The sequence below is a fragment of the Lipotes vexillifer genome, unplaced genomic scaffold (genome assembly GCF_000442215.2).
Source record: "Lipotes vexillifer unplaced genomic scaffold, Lipotes_vexillifer_v1.1 scaffold184, whole genome shotgun sequence".
Taxonomy (NCBI): Eukaryota; Metazoa; Chordata; class Mammalia; order Artiodactyla; family Lipotidae; genus Lipotes; species Lipotes vexillifer.
In genome coordinates, this window is record NW_006783561.1 from 1,540,502 (window position 1) to 1,555,317 (window position 14,816).

Here is a 14,816-nt window from a genome sequence, read left to right on the forward strand (position 1 = left end):
AATTACTCACACTCCTGACGCCCACATCTTCCATCAGGTCAGCCATCTCTTCATCTGCCCCTAGAGCCAAAAAGAAGAGAGACCTGTGAACACTCAGGGAGCACCCCTGTCCTCCCAAAGCCCACAAAAATTTCAACCTGCCTCCTCCCAGCTCATCAGGGTGCAAGGGCTGCCAACTCCAGCCCCAGAAGACCTATCCCGTGGAAGATAAGACCCCTGGACCCTGCCCCTTCCTCCTTCCCATCCTGGGCCCCACGGACGACAGCCCCTCAAGGAAGCGGTGACCTGACTTCTAAAGTGAATACAGCTTTTGTTGAGACTCTAAGAAAGCCCCAGGTTTCCTGGGGAGCCAGGCATTCCCGCAGCCCCACATACACTCCACTTTGCTGGGAAGATTGCCCTATTCCCCTGCTTAAAAACCTTTCCCTGCATCTGTGCTAGGCATTGTGTGGCGATATAAAGAAGTATGAACCAACAAAAAGCACAGGCAACAAAAGGTAGATAAACAAAAGATAGATAGATTAGACTCCATTAAAAATGTTAAACTTGTGTATGTCAAAGGACACACCAACAGGATGAAAAGGCAGCCTACAGGATAGGAGAAGGTATTTGCAAAATACTTTCAAAAGATAGATAAACAAAAGATAGATAAATTAGACTCCATTAAAAATGTTAAACTTGTGTATGTCAAAGGACACATCAACAGGATGAAAATGCAGCCTACAGGATAGGAGAAAGTATTCACAAATCATAGATCTGATAAAAAGTTAATATCCAGAATAAAAAAAGAACTCCTATAACTCAACAACAAAAAGAAACAACCTGAGATGCAAGAGGGAGGGGATATGGCGACATATGTATACATGTTGCTGATTCACTTTGTTATACAGCAGACACTAACACAACAATGTAAAGCAATTATAACTCCAATAAAGATGTTAAAAAAAAAAAAACCCAATTCAAAACTGGGCAAAGGACTTGAGTAGACATTTCTCCAAAAAGATAGACAACAAACATGAAAAGATGCTAAACATCACTAATCATTAGGGAAATGCAAACAAAACTACCATGAAATACCACTTTACACACATTAGGATGGCTACTATCAATGAAACAGAAAACAGAAAGGGCTGGAGAGAGTGTGGAGCAATTGAAACCCTTGTGTCCTGCCGGTGGGAATGTAAAATAGTGTAGCCACCATGGAAAACAGTAGGGCAGTTCCTCAAAAAATTAAAGACAGAACTACCATATGATCCAGCAATTCCACTTCTGGGCATATACCCAAACGAACTGAAAGCAAGATCTTGAAGAGGTATTTGTATATTTATGTTCATAGCAGCACTATTCACAATAGTCAAAAAGTGGAAGAGGGCTTCCCTGGTGGCGCAGTGGTTGAGAGTCCGCCTGCCGATGCAGGGGACACGGGTTTGTGCCCCGGTCCGGGAGGATCCCACATGCTGCAGAGCAGCTGGGCCTGTGAGCCATGACCGCTGAGCCTGCACGTCCGGAGCCTGTGCTCCGCAACGGGAGAGGCCACAACAGTGAGAGGCGTGCGTACCGCCAAAAAAAAAGTGGAAGAAACAAAAAAAAGTGGAAGCAACCCAAATGTCCACTGATGGATGATGGACAAAATGTGGTCTAGATATACAACAGAATAAGGCAAGCCTTAAAAAGGAAGGAAATTCTGACACGAGCTACAACACGGATAAACCTTGAGGACATTATGCTAAGTGAAATAAACCAGACACAAAAGCACCAATACTGAATGATTCCACTTATATGAGGAACGTCGACTCATATTCAAATTCACATTCATACAGACAGAAAGCAGAATGGTGGCTGTCAGGGGCTGGAGGAGGGGGAAATGGGGAGCTGCTGTTTAACGCGTAGTTTCAGTTTTGCGGGATGAAGAGTTCTGGCGATAGGTGGTACAACAATGTGAATGTACTTCACACTGATGGACCGTACACTTAAAAATGGTTAAGATGGTAAATTACATGTTACGCATATTTTACCATTTTTTTAAAAAAGCTACCGGTATATTAAAAAAAAAAAACTTTGAAACTCATCAGCTGGAGGGAAGACAAACTGAAGTGAAGTCAATCAACAACCAAACGTCATAAGAAGCATGTGACTAAGTACGGAAGCCTGGCAGTCCCTGGGCTTGTCGGGAGTTCTGAGGGAACACGGCTGAAGCCAAGGGCCCGTGCAAAGGCCACAAAGAAGGACTTGCACTGGATCTGAAAGAGTGGAGAGGGGCTGGGAAGGTCGGGGGCAGGGGGCGGGTGGGCATTTTTAGCGTCAGGGTTCCATGTGCAAGAAGGGAGCAAGGAGATGGGATACACTGAGGGTGAGAAGGGGACAATGACAAGGCCAGATCTGGAAACAGTGTCACCACATTTACCCCCAGCACCTCTATATGCTGTTCAGGTCACCATTTCATCTTCACAACACCCTCTGAAGTAGGTATTGGTATTATACCCGCTTTGGAGTGAGGAAACTGAGGCACAGAGAGGTTAAATGACTGTCCACAGTCACACAACTGGTAAGTCGGATTGCAGGGGCAGCAGCGACAGCACTGGTTGAGTGGCTGCGGTGAGCAGGCGGTGAGAACCAAAATAAAGAGGAAGACATAAAATTTAGAAGACCCAGGCTTTTGTGATCTTACATGATATGTACAGAGATATGTGAATACAGAGATAAATGCAGAGGGAACAGGAAAGATGAAATGGGACTTGGAGATGTTACACCTGAGCAGCCCCTGGACAACAGGAGACAATGACTCGGGACAGTCTGGCTCTTTTCACCAATAAATGAGCTTCCAGGACTCAGCCAAGTTTACGCTTGGAATAAAAAAACATAAAAATTTTCAAAAAGGAGGAGGACAAGCAAATAACCAGAACAGAACAGAATACAACAGAAGAGAGATTAACAGAGTGTATCACAGATGGTAAGAGGACGTTCTACTGCCTTTTGAAAGTTTTGTTTGAGTTATGGAGTACTGTATAAATGGCTGGGTTACACCATAAAAAGATTTCTCAATGTGGTCAAAAGAGTTTGAGAAACTCAAAAAATTTGAGAAAGCTGCCTGAGATACAAGCTCCTTATATCTGTTTTTACCTATGTTTGCCCCCAGAATGGTCGCTGAGTGCATGAATGAACAAACAAATGAGTGGATGAATGAGCAAACGAGTGCAGCCCTGGCTCAGGCCAGCTGCAGCTCCTGAATGGGCAGGTGGCCCCACCTTTAGTGCCTTCCTCTTCCTCCATCTTGGCGTTGCCACCCTCCTCCTCACGGATGATCAGCCGGCCGTCGGCGCTCACCTTGAAGCCGTGGTCCTTCTTCTTGCCCCGACCCGGCCCAGGCTGGGTGGCTGGCGGGGCAGAGTCGGGAGATGAGGAGGTGGAAGGCCCATCCTAGCCCACTCACACCCTTATCAGAACCGACGGGCCCGGGTCTGTGACTTGGATGAGTGCCCGCGGCACTGTGATGTGCATGTGTGGGAGGCCAGGGTGCCCGCGGGCCTCCCCAGAGGCCACTCCACTCCTAAAGCTGGCCCAGGGCAAGCCTGTCCCCTGTGCCCACGGGCCAGCCGCTTCTTGCTCACCCAGGACTCGCTGGGCCACCTTGGGGTCCAAGAAGTTGAGGGGCTCGTCCCCGCCACCCTCCTTCAGCCACGCGCGGCCCCTCTGGCGGGCCAGCCTCTGCTGCTCCTTGCCCCGACTCCTCTCCTCATCCTCGTCCTCCTCGTCCTCCGAGTCAGCCAAAATCTCCTCGATGCTAAGGACAGACAAGCCCCAAGTCAGGGCACTCCAGGAGAGGGAGGGCAGCTGGGCACGGCCTGGGCAGGCTTCGGGCCAGGGCAGACTCAGCCCCCAGCGTCCCGCCACAGGTCTCACCTGTCTCCTTTGCCCCGGAAGGGCTCCTCCTCCTCCACCTCCTCTTCCGCTGCGGCCTGGCTCAGGGCCCGCTGTTTCCTGGCCCGGGCCTCTGCTTTCCGGATGTTCACCAGGACTTTCTGGTACTCCTCTGGCAGGAGCTTCCTCACCAGCTCGAACCTGAAGCCGTAGAGACAGGACGGTGAGGTGCCGGGGCCAGAGAGCGCTATCCAGAGCGAGGGGTCCAGCCAGAGCCCTTCTAGCCCCCCAGCCTGGCCCCTTCTCATCAGCGGTCCTGGTGGGAATGGAAACCCCTCGACCCCTCCCCTACTCCCTCCCAGTCAGGGCACAGACCCGAACTTGCGGATGAACTTGGTGAACAGGTTCCGAAGCTTCATGCGGAAGTGCCGCCGCATGTCGTCCGAGAGCTTCCCGATGGCTCCCATCTGCGGGGCAGAGCAGCGGGTCTTCAGGGGGAGGATGCGCCCCCCCCCCCGTCTGCCCCCCACACCACGGGTTTCTCCTGGTTCCACGAGTCCCTCCTACTGCCCTGCATGAATCTCTGGCTGGACTGCTTTCCAGCCTTCGTGAGAAACATGTGGCCAGCAGGTATCATCTGCAGTGTCCCTCAGTGAGGCTGGTGGTGCAGGGCCCCCTCGATCCTTTGAAGGCTTGTATAAACCCTAGTCACTAGGGTTTATACACCTAGACAGGTCACCGCTCAGGCCATCCTCCCCATCGCTGGCCCCAGTTAGGTGGCAGGGTTTGGCAGGCAGGGGCAGGCATCCTGACTCTCATTTGCCCCTTCTCGCTTTGACCCAACCCAAGGCCAGATGCAAAGATGACAGGCAAGAGGGACCTAGAGCCCTGATGCGATTCAACCCAGCTGGAAGTGGGAAACTGAGGCGGCGGGTGCAGTGGACGGAGGGCTCACAGGACAGTCCCAGCTTGCTGCACGCCTTATGCCCAGCAGGAGGGGCCCAGGGACCCAATACCAGAGGGCTCTTCAGCCCCTTCTGCAGCCCAGCAGGGGCATCTAGAGAAGCCTTCTCAAACCCAGAAGGTCACAGTGCAAGAGGGAAAATAAAAAGGGAGGTTTGGGTCCCTTCCGAGGGACAGCCCAGAGTCACACTTCTGTTCCCAGGACTGTTCTCACTAGCACGTGACCTGGGAAAATCTCTGGCCTCAGTTTGCTATCCGTAAAACAAGGGGTGGCCCTACCCACCGCCCCCTGCCCTGCAGAGCCCCTGCTGCTGTGGAGAGGCCGCGGGGGGTGACAAGTGGCAGCCTGGGCGCAGTGCCCCTTTACCTCCACCACTGGTCTCTTCCAGGGCTCCTGCATGACCTTCTGCTGCACAAGACAGCGTGTAGCTAGAAAAGTGTTTGAAGCTGGCTGGCCTCAAGGCTCACTGGGTCTCTGCCGGCAGCTCGCGGGCCACGATGCCACTGGCCAAGGGGAAGGGGACACTCACCACCAGCTGCACGTGCTTGGCCAGGTGTGCCATGTCCATGACGACCATTGACACCTTGATGAAGCCCAGTGCTGATCTGACCACGTCGCGGGTACGGGAGGCCAAGAGCAGGCACACATTCTCCAGCAGCTGCTCCATCGTGCTGGCCCCCATCAAACCTGTGGTGGCCAGAGGGCCACTGTCAAGAGACACCTGGAACCCCACCCAGACCTAAGACCCCTGCCACGTCACAAGAGTGGGAGCTGACACCTGGGGGACACTTGCAAGTGCCTGGCATGCGTCTAGTCACTTTCTGCCAGCATCTCCTCTCGTCCTTCAGACACCCTGTGAACAGGTGCTGGTTTTCTCCTCCATTTTCGAGATGAGAGAGTAAGGTTCCAGGAAGTTCCTAAGTTTATTCAAGGTGTCACATGGCTGGTAAGAGGCAGAACCAGGACGAAAATCTAGGCGTGGGACCTAACCTCCTCCGACCCACTCTGAAAGCGGGATGCGGGCAGCTGTGGGATGAGGAAAGCCAAGCTGGGCAGGACAGGAGGCGGGAGGCGGTCAGGCCTGGTTCCAGCTCTTCGTCCTCCCTCCCAGGATCTTTCCCTGTTTCGGTAGCCACCCTGTCCTGACCTCCTGGGCATTTTCCTACCCCGAGGGCTTCCCAGGCCTTCAAGGAAATAGCGTTTACCTTTAAACTCGAAAAGGAGGTGGGTCAGGGCCAGGATACTGCAGCTGACCATGGTCACAGCGCCCACGAGACCGGGGTAGATCAGGACGAGGTAGCGCTGCAGGGCCTCTGGGAGGGCAGAGAGCAGGAGCTGCCCGGGGCAGAGCCCACTGTGCGTGCGGCATCGTGGGCCCAGCCGGAAGTGGGGCTCCCACCAGAGAGGAGCAGCCCGCCCAGGGCCAGTGCCAGGCAGCTCCCCCTCTTTTCTCTCTGACGGGCGAGTGCGGGGTGCCTCCTCACCCAGGCTGGGAGCACAGCGCCCACCCCAGCCCCATGCCACCCGGGCCTCACCTGCCGGGTCTGGGCCAAACCGAAGGAAGGCGTGGCCCATCTCCACCAGCAGCGCAAAAGCATTCTTCCGAGCTCCCACCGACACCTCCTTGGTGCAGAGGATCACCTGCCCAGACAGCCCCGTTAGCACGGGCTCCCCGAGCCGGCCACCCCAGGGTTGGCAGCCTGAGGCAGAGCGGACGGGTAAGGGCACTCACGCTCCCAGGCAGTGAATCCAGCCCACCCCCACTCCCACTACTGCCCTCCCCTGATTCTGGTAGGCCTTCAGGAGCCGCATTCCAAGGAACCCCAAATCACAACACACTCCCCTCCCGCACCCCGCACCTCCGGGACGAGGGCACTGATGAACTCCTCGTGCTCGGCGGAGAGCTTCCTCACGATGTGTATGAGGCACTTCAAACGGGGCTGCGGGACAGGGGGACAAGAGTCAGCACCTCAGTGCCACCTCCGCCCCTGAAGTCGCTAAGCGTCTCCACGCTGGTCCACGCTGGTCCTCTCCTGGTGTTGCTCGTCCCCCCTCGGGCAGAGCGGGGCCCCTGGAGTCCGCACCCTCTTGGCGGGTGAGGAGGTGCTCCGTAGCGAGTCCAGAAGGGTCTTCTTCAGGTCGTCCAGGTGGCTCTGCACGAAGCAGGCGCCGGGGCCCTGGGGGCTGGCGCAGACCTCCTCCAGCACGCGGTAGGCCTTCTTCTGTACCCCATGGGCCTTGCTCTGGGAGGGCGTATGATAGACAGGGTGGGTGAGAGAGGGGGCTAGGGGGCCCCCCACCCTCACCCAGTCCAGTAACATCCACAGAGCAGCCACGTGAGCTGTGACTGGCCCTGGTGGGGACTCAGAGAAGCTGGCCCTGCCCTCTGGAACTCGTGACATCCAATGGGAGGGCAGGGAGAACACAGGTTAGCGAGAGGCTGATTCTGGGCCAGGCAGGGGACGCCGAGGGGATTGAAGCCTACCCAGCCCTCCATCCCTTCCGCTCCCCACTGGGACACCTCTCCCGAGGTTAGGTGACTCTGCCCTGGACTTGTGTGTCTGCCTGCACGTTCCACCAGAGCACTTCTCACGCTGTTGGGTAACTGCTTATTATACTGTTGCAGTGGTGACAGTTTTCAGAAGGTCACGCAGGCCTGACTTTTGCCTGGTGGTTAGCCACAGCATGCAGGGGCGAGCATGTCAGGTAAGGGACCCAGCACGTGCAAAGGCACAAAGGGGCTGTTATATCTGGAACCCTTAAAAGCAGCCTAATGAGGCCAGAGTGGCAGCAGGGGGATGAGGCTGGGTAGGATGAAGATCAGGCCAGGTGGGGATGGGCCTAGAGAGTGAGTCAGGCCTCGGCTCTACAAGAGGCATCTTAGCAGGTGAGACCCAAGCATGGCTGTGCATTTCTGTCACTCTGGCACCTACGTGATAGAGTACAGGACTAGACAAATACAAAGGGCAGCCATGCCATGAGAAAGCAGATTAAAACCCGATCTTGGGCAGCAGCAAAGCATGGAGACAGGGCCCATGCCCCCGCCAAGTGTGGGCGTGTGGAGCTCCTGGCCTCCACGGCTCACCTCTAGGTAGGGCTGGATGGTGGAGTACAGCTTGCTGATGGCGGCTTCATCAGCGCGGGGAGCCAAGGCCACTACCAGGTCCAGGACGGACAATCTGCTCAGTGACAGGAGACCAAGAAGGAGCTTAGTGGAGGCTGGGGAAGGGCATGCACTATCAGCCTCGTGTCTACTGGGTGCAGGGGAGGTGGGAAAGGTCAGGGTGAGGAAGACAAGGGGCCTCAAAGGAGCCCGTGAACAATAATCACTGCCTGTAACCTAACTCAGCACTCATAAGGTACCAGCACTGTTCCCAGCGCTTTACACGTCTTAACCCCTTCAATCCTCATGGCAACTCTATTGCAGGCATTATCATGCCCATTTTACAGATGAGGGCACAGAGTGGAGTAGATAAATAACTCAACCAAGGTCACAGCTTATAAGGGGCATAGCTGGGATTTGAATCCGGGCAGCGTGCCTCCAGGGTCCTCACCCTTCCCTAGCAGACTACAATGGTGCTCCAGGATGGAGGAACTGGTCAGGCCTCAGGGTAGAGCTGGGACATTCAGTATCTCAAGACTTTCCTAAATAATTCCAGACAGATACACAGAGCTTCTGCTAGACATACTCTCTAGCTCCCTGGGCTGCCCCAACTCAAGTGGGGCACTTACCTGGTGAAGTCAGAGCTAGCAGGGTCCAGCACCTTCTCACTGGCTTTTTCCAGGAAACCATTCACCAACTGGCAGCCCAAAGGGATAAGGAGGGAGTTGTTCAAGAGAAAATACAGAGCAGCAGCAGGTCACAGATTTGCACCCTCGTCTCTTCCCCCTCCTATCCTCCCTTTCGAGGAGGCTCAAGCCCAGCCTACTGCTGGCATATGGTCCCCTGTTCTTCTGGGGGCAGAGGGCCAAGTGAGCCATGGTGGGTAGGGTCTTGACCTTTCCACCACCCCAACCCAACACTCACCCACCGGAGACTGTTCCTCCCCCTCCTCTACCAGGTCACCTGAGGCTCAGTAATGGTGAGGTAAGTTCTGATGGTTTCCAGCACGGCCCGGCGAGGGGCTGGGGTGTCTCCAGCTGCAACGGGCTGCCCGTACAAGTTGAACAGGATCGGCAGAAAGTTCTTCGCAAAGCGGCTCACTTCAGCACGGTCGGCCTCTGGCAGGAGGACCAAAGTTTGGCACAAAAGGGTCAGGAGATGACCCTGCCTCAAAGGCCACTGTGGTTGCAGCCCAGAGGCATTCTTTTGGGGGACCTGTGACAGGGTCATGGGTTTGGGGCTTTTCCGGGACAGGAGAGGCTGAAGCCAGAGCACAGAGGACAAGGGGCCACCACAGTCTATGGGGCCAGCCAAGTGCTAGCCCCATGTAAAGGCTGGACAGCTCCCAGCAGCTGTCAGTACACTGAGTGTAAAGAAAGAGAAGGGGCCGTTTTCAGCATCCTACTAACTCCTCGGGTCCCCAGCAGACACTCAGGTCCTTGAAAAGGATCAGCGGTAGCTCAAGCAGTGAGCTGGAAAGGCAGGGTCAGGGGACTCGCACCAACACAGCCATCTTCCACCAGCCCTGACCCCAGAGCCCACACGTACCCGCCTCACAGCCCTTGGTGATGAGGGTGCGCAGGGCCTGGCACACAGTGACCCTCAGGTCTGGGCGCTCGCTGATGGCTGTGCCCAGCGTCCGCGCCAGCCCTTTGAAGGCAGTGGCCACATCCGTGGGCCTCGTGCAGAACCCAGGCAGGAGGGTCCAGATCTGGGGAGGGAGGGGATGATAGAGGAGAGTGATGCCCAGCAACCTGTGCCCACCTGTCCTCCTCACGCCCCCCAGCTGACCCCTCACCTGCCACTGGAGCGTGTCGTAGATCTTGGACTCCACTGTGCTGCCTGCCTGGGCAAGGTCCATTGCTAGAGTGACACAGGACACAGTGTGACCCTGGGCACACTCCTGACTGACAGGCCTCATGTTTACCCAAACCAAAAGCCCAATGATGAGGACAGAAATATGGGCGATTCCCCTGCTCCGCAGACGAAACATAACACTTATTATTAAACAAACACTCGTTTGTTCTAAAGAAATGAAAAGACCTATGTAAAACAGAAAGCGACATCTCCCCACAATCTCCCCCCAAATCTTCCTCCCCATTTCTGACCTTCTTATATTTCTCCAAGCACATGCACACTTTTAAAGACGTAAAAAGGATTGTCTTATAAATATATTGTTCTGAAACCTGGTTTTACTTGAGAATAAAGCTGGTAACATTTATCAAGCAGTTTCGACATGGCAGCCTGTGTGATGTGCACCTACGTGATTATTGCATTTAATCCTCACACCATTGCAATTATCGCCCTCATTTTACAGATGATGAGCAGACCTAGGGGAGTTGAATAAACTTGCCCGAAGTCACCAAACTGTGGAGCGGTTGAGCTGAGATTTCAATCTAATCTACTCAGCTCACCATGGACTAAACACGTCCATTCCCGTCGGTCTCTTTCCTTCTGTACAGTGAGCACTCTGTGTCCCACGGTGGGGCTTTATTATGACTGACTTCATTGGAGCCCCACTGAGGGATGTGTGGGCTGTGTCGGGATTTTTACTTGGAACACCTTTGTATATATAAATCAGTGTGTTCTTGTCTAATTATTCCTCTGATGGGAGAAAAGGCCCCTCTCTGCCTGCCTTGAGGCAGGGGTGCCTGGCCACGCCTCAGACCCCACTGATGACGGCGCTCAAGCACTGGCTGACCACCTGCTCGGCCCAGGGAGGCTGTCGAACGTCCTAAGGCTGGGGCGCTGGATCAGGAGCCCTTCCCGACCCTTCCAGTGAGGCTTCAGGACTGTGGTGGGCCCGTACCTTTCCTCTTCAGGGTGGTAGCCAGAGGCAGGAAGTAAGCGGTAAAGAAACCAAGTCGAGTTTCCCGGACGTGGTCTCGGATGACGGGCAGCAGCCAGCTCCGAGGGAAATCCAGAGTCTCTCTGGGAAGAGGGAGGGGAGGCACGGTGAGGAAGGGGTGACGGCCTGGAGCTGTCTCCCCACGGAGCTGAGGAACAGGACAGGTCCTGCTCTGGCCGCCCCCACTGACCCGCACGGCACGTGGAGATGTCAGCTGAGGGTGTGGACACCCTCCCAGCGGAGAACAAGCCACGTGGCTCTCCTGGGGCCGGAATGGAAGCTAAGCAGGGCTGCACTTACTCAGAGCCATCAATTTCCAAAGGCACAGCCTCTAAAACCACCTCGGGGCCCATGCTGGCTACGGCAGCGCCCACTGCGCGGTCCAGAGCAGCCATGTGGGGGGAGTAGGGGGAGAGGCGCAGGTCACACAGGGACTGGAGGCACTGGAGCAAAGAGACGCAGGTTAGACATCAAGACGGGCCTGCAGCGCAGGCACCCATGGCTGAGGCTGGGCCAAAGTCTCCAAGAAGACAAGGTCGGGGGCGTGGGGTCAGGTTATGCTCTCGCCAGAGGTCACAGACCATTAACCAAGTTCGACTCTTGGATGTGTTTGAGCCCTCCTCAATGTCCCAGGATTTAAAAAGAAATTCTGTATTTGTTAGTAAAATGTAAAAATCAGGAGATTTCATATACAAATGTAGATTTCCGGTTTATCTTGAAAACCGGGAAGGTATGGGAAACGCAGACCCACGGTACAATTAGTATAAATCAGCAGGCACTGCGGAGCAGCTGCCCCTTGAGACCAGAGCTGCCCCCTCTGGTTCACTACAGCCCCTCAGAGGCCCTCTGGGAGCCTCATTCCTTGAGGACCTCTCACAGGAGCCAGGTGTTGCCAACCTAATCCAGCGGGGCCTGGGCCAGGCCTCTCAAGGAAGGCCCTACCCTTGGGGAAGGCCCCACTAGCCGTGAGCTGCTCCGCCTGCTGGAGAGGGGTCTGTGCCCTGTCCTCAGGCTCCCACCTGCTCCTGGAGCTAGGGAGGGTCTCCGGGTGATCCCTGAGCCTTAAATGGTTTACTCTGGGCTTTGGTAACCTCCCTGGGACCTAAGGCTGCTTAAAATACTATGCTCACCTGTTACAGAAAATTTAGAGAATTAAAAATTAAAAAATAATAGATAGGGGTGAGGGAGAATCACACTGGTTCCCTGTGAATTTCAAAACCATCAACTCCAGCTAAGACTAGTAAGAAGGCATTAGGCAGTGGGGGGAGGGGTGGTTTCAGCCCTCTTCTCGTTCCTCCCACGTTGGCCCAGTCGCCTTCCTGGGGACACAGTACTGGGCACCCGCAGTGGACCCTGGCACTGGGGGAGTAAAGCACAGAGGTAACGGAGACACGTGCCCCTCTAGCAGCCCCAGCCACCTCCTGCCCCGGCCCAGCCGCTGCCCCAGTCACCTTCCTCATCACGGGATGGGCCTGTCTCCCACATGCCTCAAAGAAGACACACAGCAGCTGCAGCACGGAGCTCCATGATGCGTGGAATCTGTATGTCAGGCCCTCTTCCACTGCCCTGCCAAGGGAGTGGGCAGTCAGGGCCATGGAAGTCCATGGCCGGCACCAGGAACTACAGACCACGGCAAGGGTGAGGCCCCAGGAAAGGCCAAGGGGGAGAGCTAGTGTTTACCAAGTACCGCCGTGCTAAGAGTTTCATTTATATAATCCTCACACTTCAAAAAACAGCTGTGAGCTAGGTTATTTGTTCCATCCTCAGATGGGGAAACTGAGGCTCAGAGGGACTAAGTAGCCCAGCAGTATCACTCTTCTAGTGGCCAAACTGGGCTGCCAAAGCCCGTGTTGTCACTGTCCCATGCTTTCTCGGTCTGACCAGAGATGGAAAGATGAGGTAGGTACAGGTAGCCTGGGCAGAGGGAGGAAAGCCACAGCAGTGGGGAAACCCAGCCGGCTGCTAGCCCCTTCCGGCCCAGGCACGCTGTGGTCAGCTCATCTCTTGAAGTCGAGCCCCAGAGGCTTTAGGCAAGAATGGCCAACAGGGGTTAGTGTGGGGAAAGGGGTGAGCTGGGGGTGGAGCAGCTCTATTCCTCAGTTTTCCAGAAACTTCATTCCAGGTGTATCCAGAAGAAACAGGCCTATGTCCTGACAAGGAACAGAACCCAAAGCATTACACCTTGGAGCTGAGCAGACAGACCCAGAGGAAACACCAAAGATCCTAGCCTCTTGGTGCTCTAAGGCTCCTCACTGGCGGCTGGAAGGGCCTGGGTGGTTGGAGGCCGGTCTGTGAATGGATTCTCTTGTAGGCATGGAGGGCAGCACAGCACATGAGTAGAGTGGATTCTGTGGTCAGGCTGCCACTTACTAGTTGAGTGACCTCAGCTTGTCTGTAAAATGGGGTCAGCACCTATCTCCTAGAACTGTAAGGACTACCAGTAGTTTCTGGTATTTATTGGAACTTAACTACACACCAGGTACTGTTCTGAGAACTTTACATATATGACCTCATTCAATCCACACCTCCATTAGACTGACGTGGACCCTGAGGTGTTGAGAGGTGGAGGAACTAGCCCCAGATGACGGGCCCCCAAGTCCACACTCGTGAGCATGACACTATGGCACCTGGAGTGTGGCCAGTGCTCAAACCGACAGCAGCTGCTCTGGCAGTGTGCGCAAGGCCCAGCACAGTGACAAGAGGAGTACCTGTCATCACGAGGAACTTTCCACAAGCACACCTTATTCCCTCCTCATGCAGAGGCTGTGTTCTCACCTGAACATCTTGGCGACATACTGGGCAGGGCCTGAGGCCGAGGAGGTCACGGAGCCAATGTCAGCCATGTGGGGAGCGACACACTCCTTCAGGATCTCCTGCAAAAAGAGGCCACAGCTGTTTGGGCCCAAAACAGCCCCCCAGTGCCACTCAGCCTTCCCAGGTGACTGCTTCCTGAAGCTTCTAGGAAGCTCACCCCCACCCTGAGAACTTCCTCCCCAGGATGCAGCTGGAGGCCTGGGGTGAGCTCTGGGAGCTCTAAGGCTCTCTGCTTCCCTTGCTAAAGCTGGGCTGAGGGCTGATGTACCTGAAGGCACTGGGTGGCAGCTGTCACCACCTGTGAGTGGGGGGAGAGGAGGCAGGTTGTCGCAGTTCCAAACAAGCGAGGGAGGTGGCCCAGTCCCAGGTCCCGATGCAGCCTGTCAACACAAAAGGCTTCTGTGGGGTCTGGCCACTGAGCCTGCGTGTCCGGAGCCTGTTCTCCACAACAGGAGAGGCCACAACAGTGAGAGGCCCGCGTACCGCAAAAAAAAAAAAAAAAAAAAAGAGTGACTGTTGTGATGGAGACACAAAACAGAAACTGGGTTCGCAGGACTGAGGATCCCAGAGGAGGGGACCATTAACCCAGGTGGGGAGTAGGGTGGAGCCGCAGAAAGGGGATGATATCCACTGAGAAGTAAACCAGCTGCACAGCTGGCTGGGGGTGACAGGAATCAGGATGGCACTCGGGCCCCACCTCTCAGTGGGAAAGGTGCTCTAGGCCGCCTTGCTGCTCAGCTCCTCGGAGCTCTGGCAGGAAAGGCAGCAGCCCTGGCTAACAGGCTGTGCTACCCGGCCCCGCCTTCCCGAACACAAGAGCTGGTCTGCACACACTCAGTGCAGAACCGCCCCCCCACCCCGAAAGCCAAACCCCCTCCAGCTTCCGGCTCATGTCCCTCCCATCTGTACCGCAGTGCAGGGGGCCTGGCTGGAGGCCAAGGGACCGCCCTCCACCGCATCCCTACCTAACCAGGTTGATGTGGGCTTTCTCCATGACCTTCAGCCAGGCCAGCAGGGGCTGTAAGTCATTCTCGCTGGGAACGTAGTCGTACAAGGCCTAGGGGTGGGACAGGGAATAAGCAGGTGACTGAGCAAGTGTGTTTAGCAGCAGCCCAATGACAGGACCCCTTCCCATCCCTAGGCAACAGCACGTCCCCGTGACTGTCCTGTCCCAGGGCCTGCACACGGGGCCCCCGGCACTCACAGCCCCGTTGGCCTTCCTTTCCCTA

The 14,816-nt window shown here is 55.4% G+C and overlaps 1 protein-coding gene across 4 annotated transcripts in view; it reads right to left on the reverse strand.

The window, feature by feature from the left end:
- Positions 1–14,816, reverse strand: part of RRP12 (ribosomal RNA processing 12 homolog) — a 27,897-nt gene that overhangs the window by 5,305 nt on the left and 7,776 nt on the right. For all 4 annotated transcript variants that reach the window (XM_007456201.1, XM_007456202.1, XM_007456203.1 and 1 more), the window contains 21 exons: positions 14,553–14,644; positions 13,856–13,967; positions 13,549–13,646; positions 12,225–12,339; positions 11,074–11,216; positions 10,735–10,856; positions 9,724–9,788; positions 9,474–9,636; positions 8,889–9,043; positions 8,555–8,622; positions 7,908–8,001; positions 6,907–7,065; positions 6,682–6,762; positions 6,358–6,463; positions 6,028–6,135; positions 5,352–5,509; positions 4,234–4,325; positions 3,901–4,059; positions 3,609–3,781; positions 3,246–3,374; positions 11–60 (listed from right to left, as the gene is read on the reverse strand). In XM_007456201.1, coding sequence (XP_007456263.1) covers positions 11–60; positions 3,246–3,374; positions 3,609–3,781; positions 3,901–4,059; positions 4,234–4,325; positions 5,352–5,509; positions 6,028–6,135; positions 6,358–6,463; positions 6,682–6,762; positions 6,907–7,065; positions 7,908–8,001; positions 8,555–8,622; positions 8,889–9,043; positions 9,474–9,636; positions 9,724–9,788; positions 10,735–10,856; positions 11,074–11,216; positions 12,225–12,339; positions 13,549–13,646; positions 13,856–13,967; positions 14,553–14,644 — 2,442 coding nt within the window. The remainder of the gene's footprint in view (positions 1–10; positions 61–3,245; positions 3,375–3,608; positions 3,782–3,900; positions 4,060–4,233; positions 4,326–5,351; positions 5,510–6,027; positions 6,136–6,357; positions 6,464–6,681; positions 6,763–6,906; positions 7,066–7,907; positions 8,002–8,554; positions 8,623–8,888; positions 9,044–9,473; positions 9,637–9,723; positions 9,789–10,734; positions 10,857–11,073; positions 11,217–12,224; positions 12,340–13,548; positions 13,647–13,855; positions 13,968–14,552; positions 14,645–14,816) is intronic.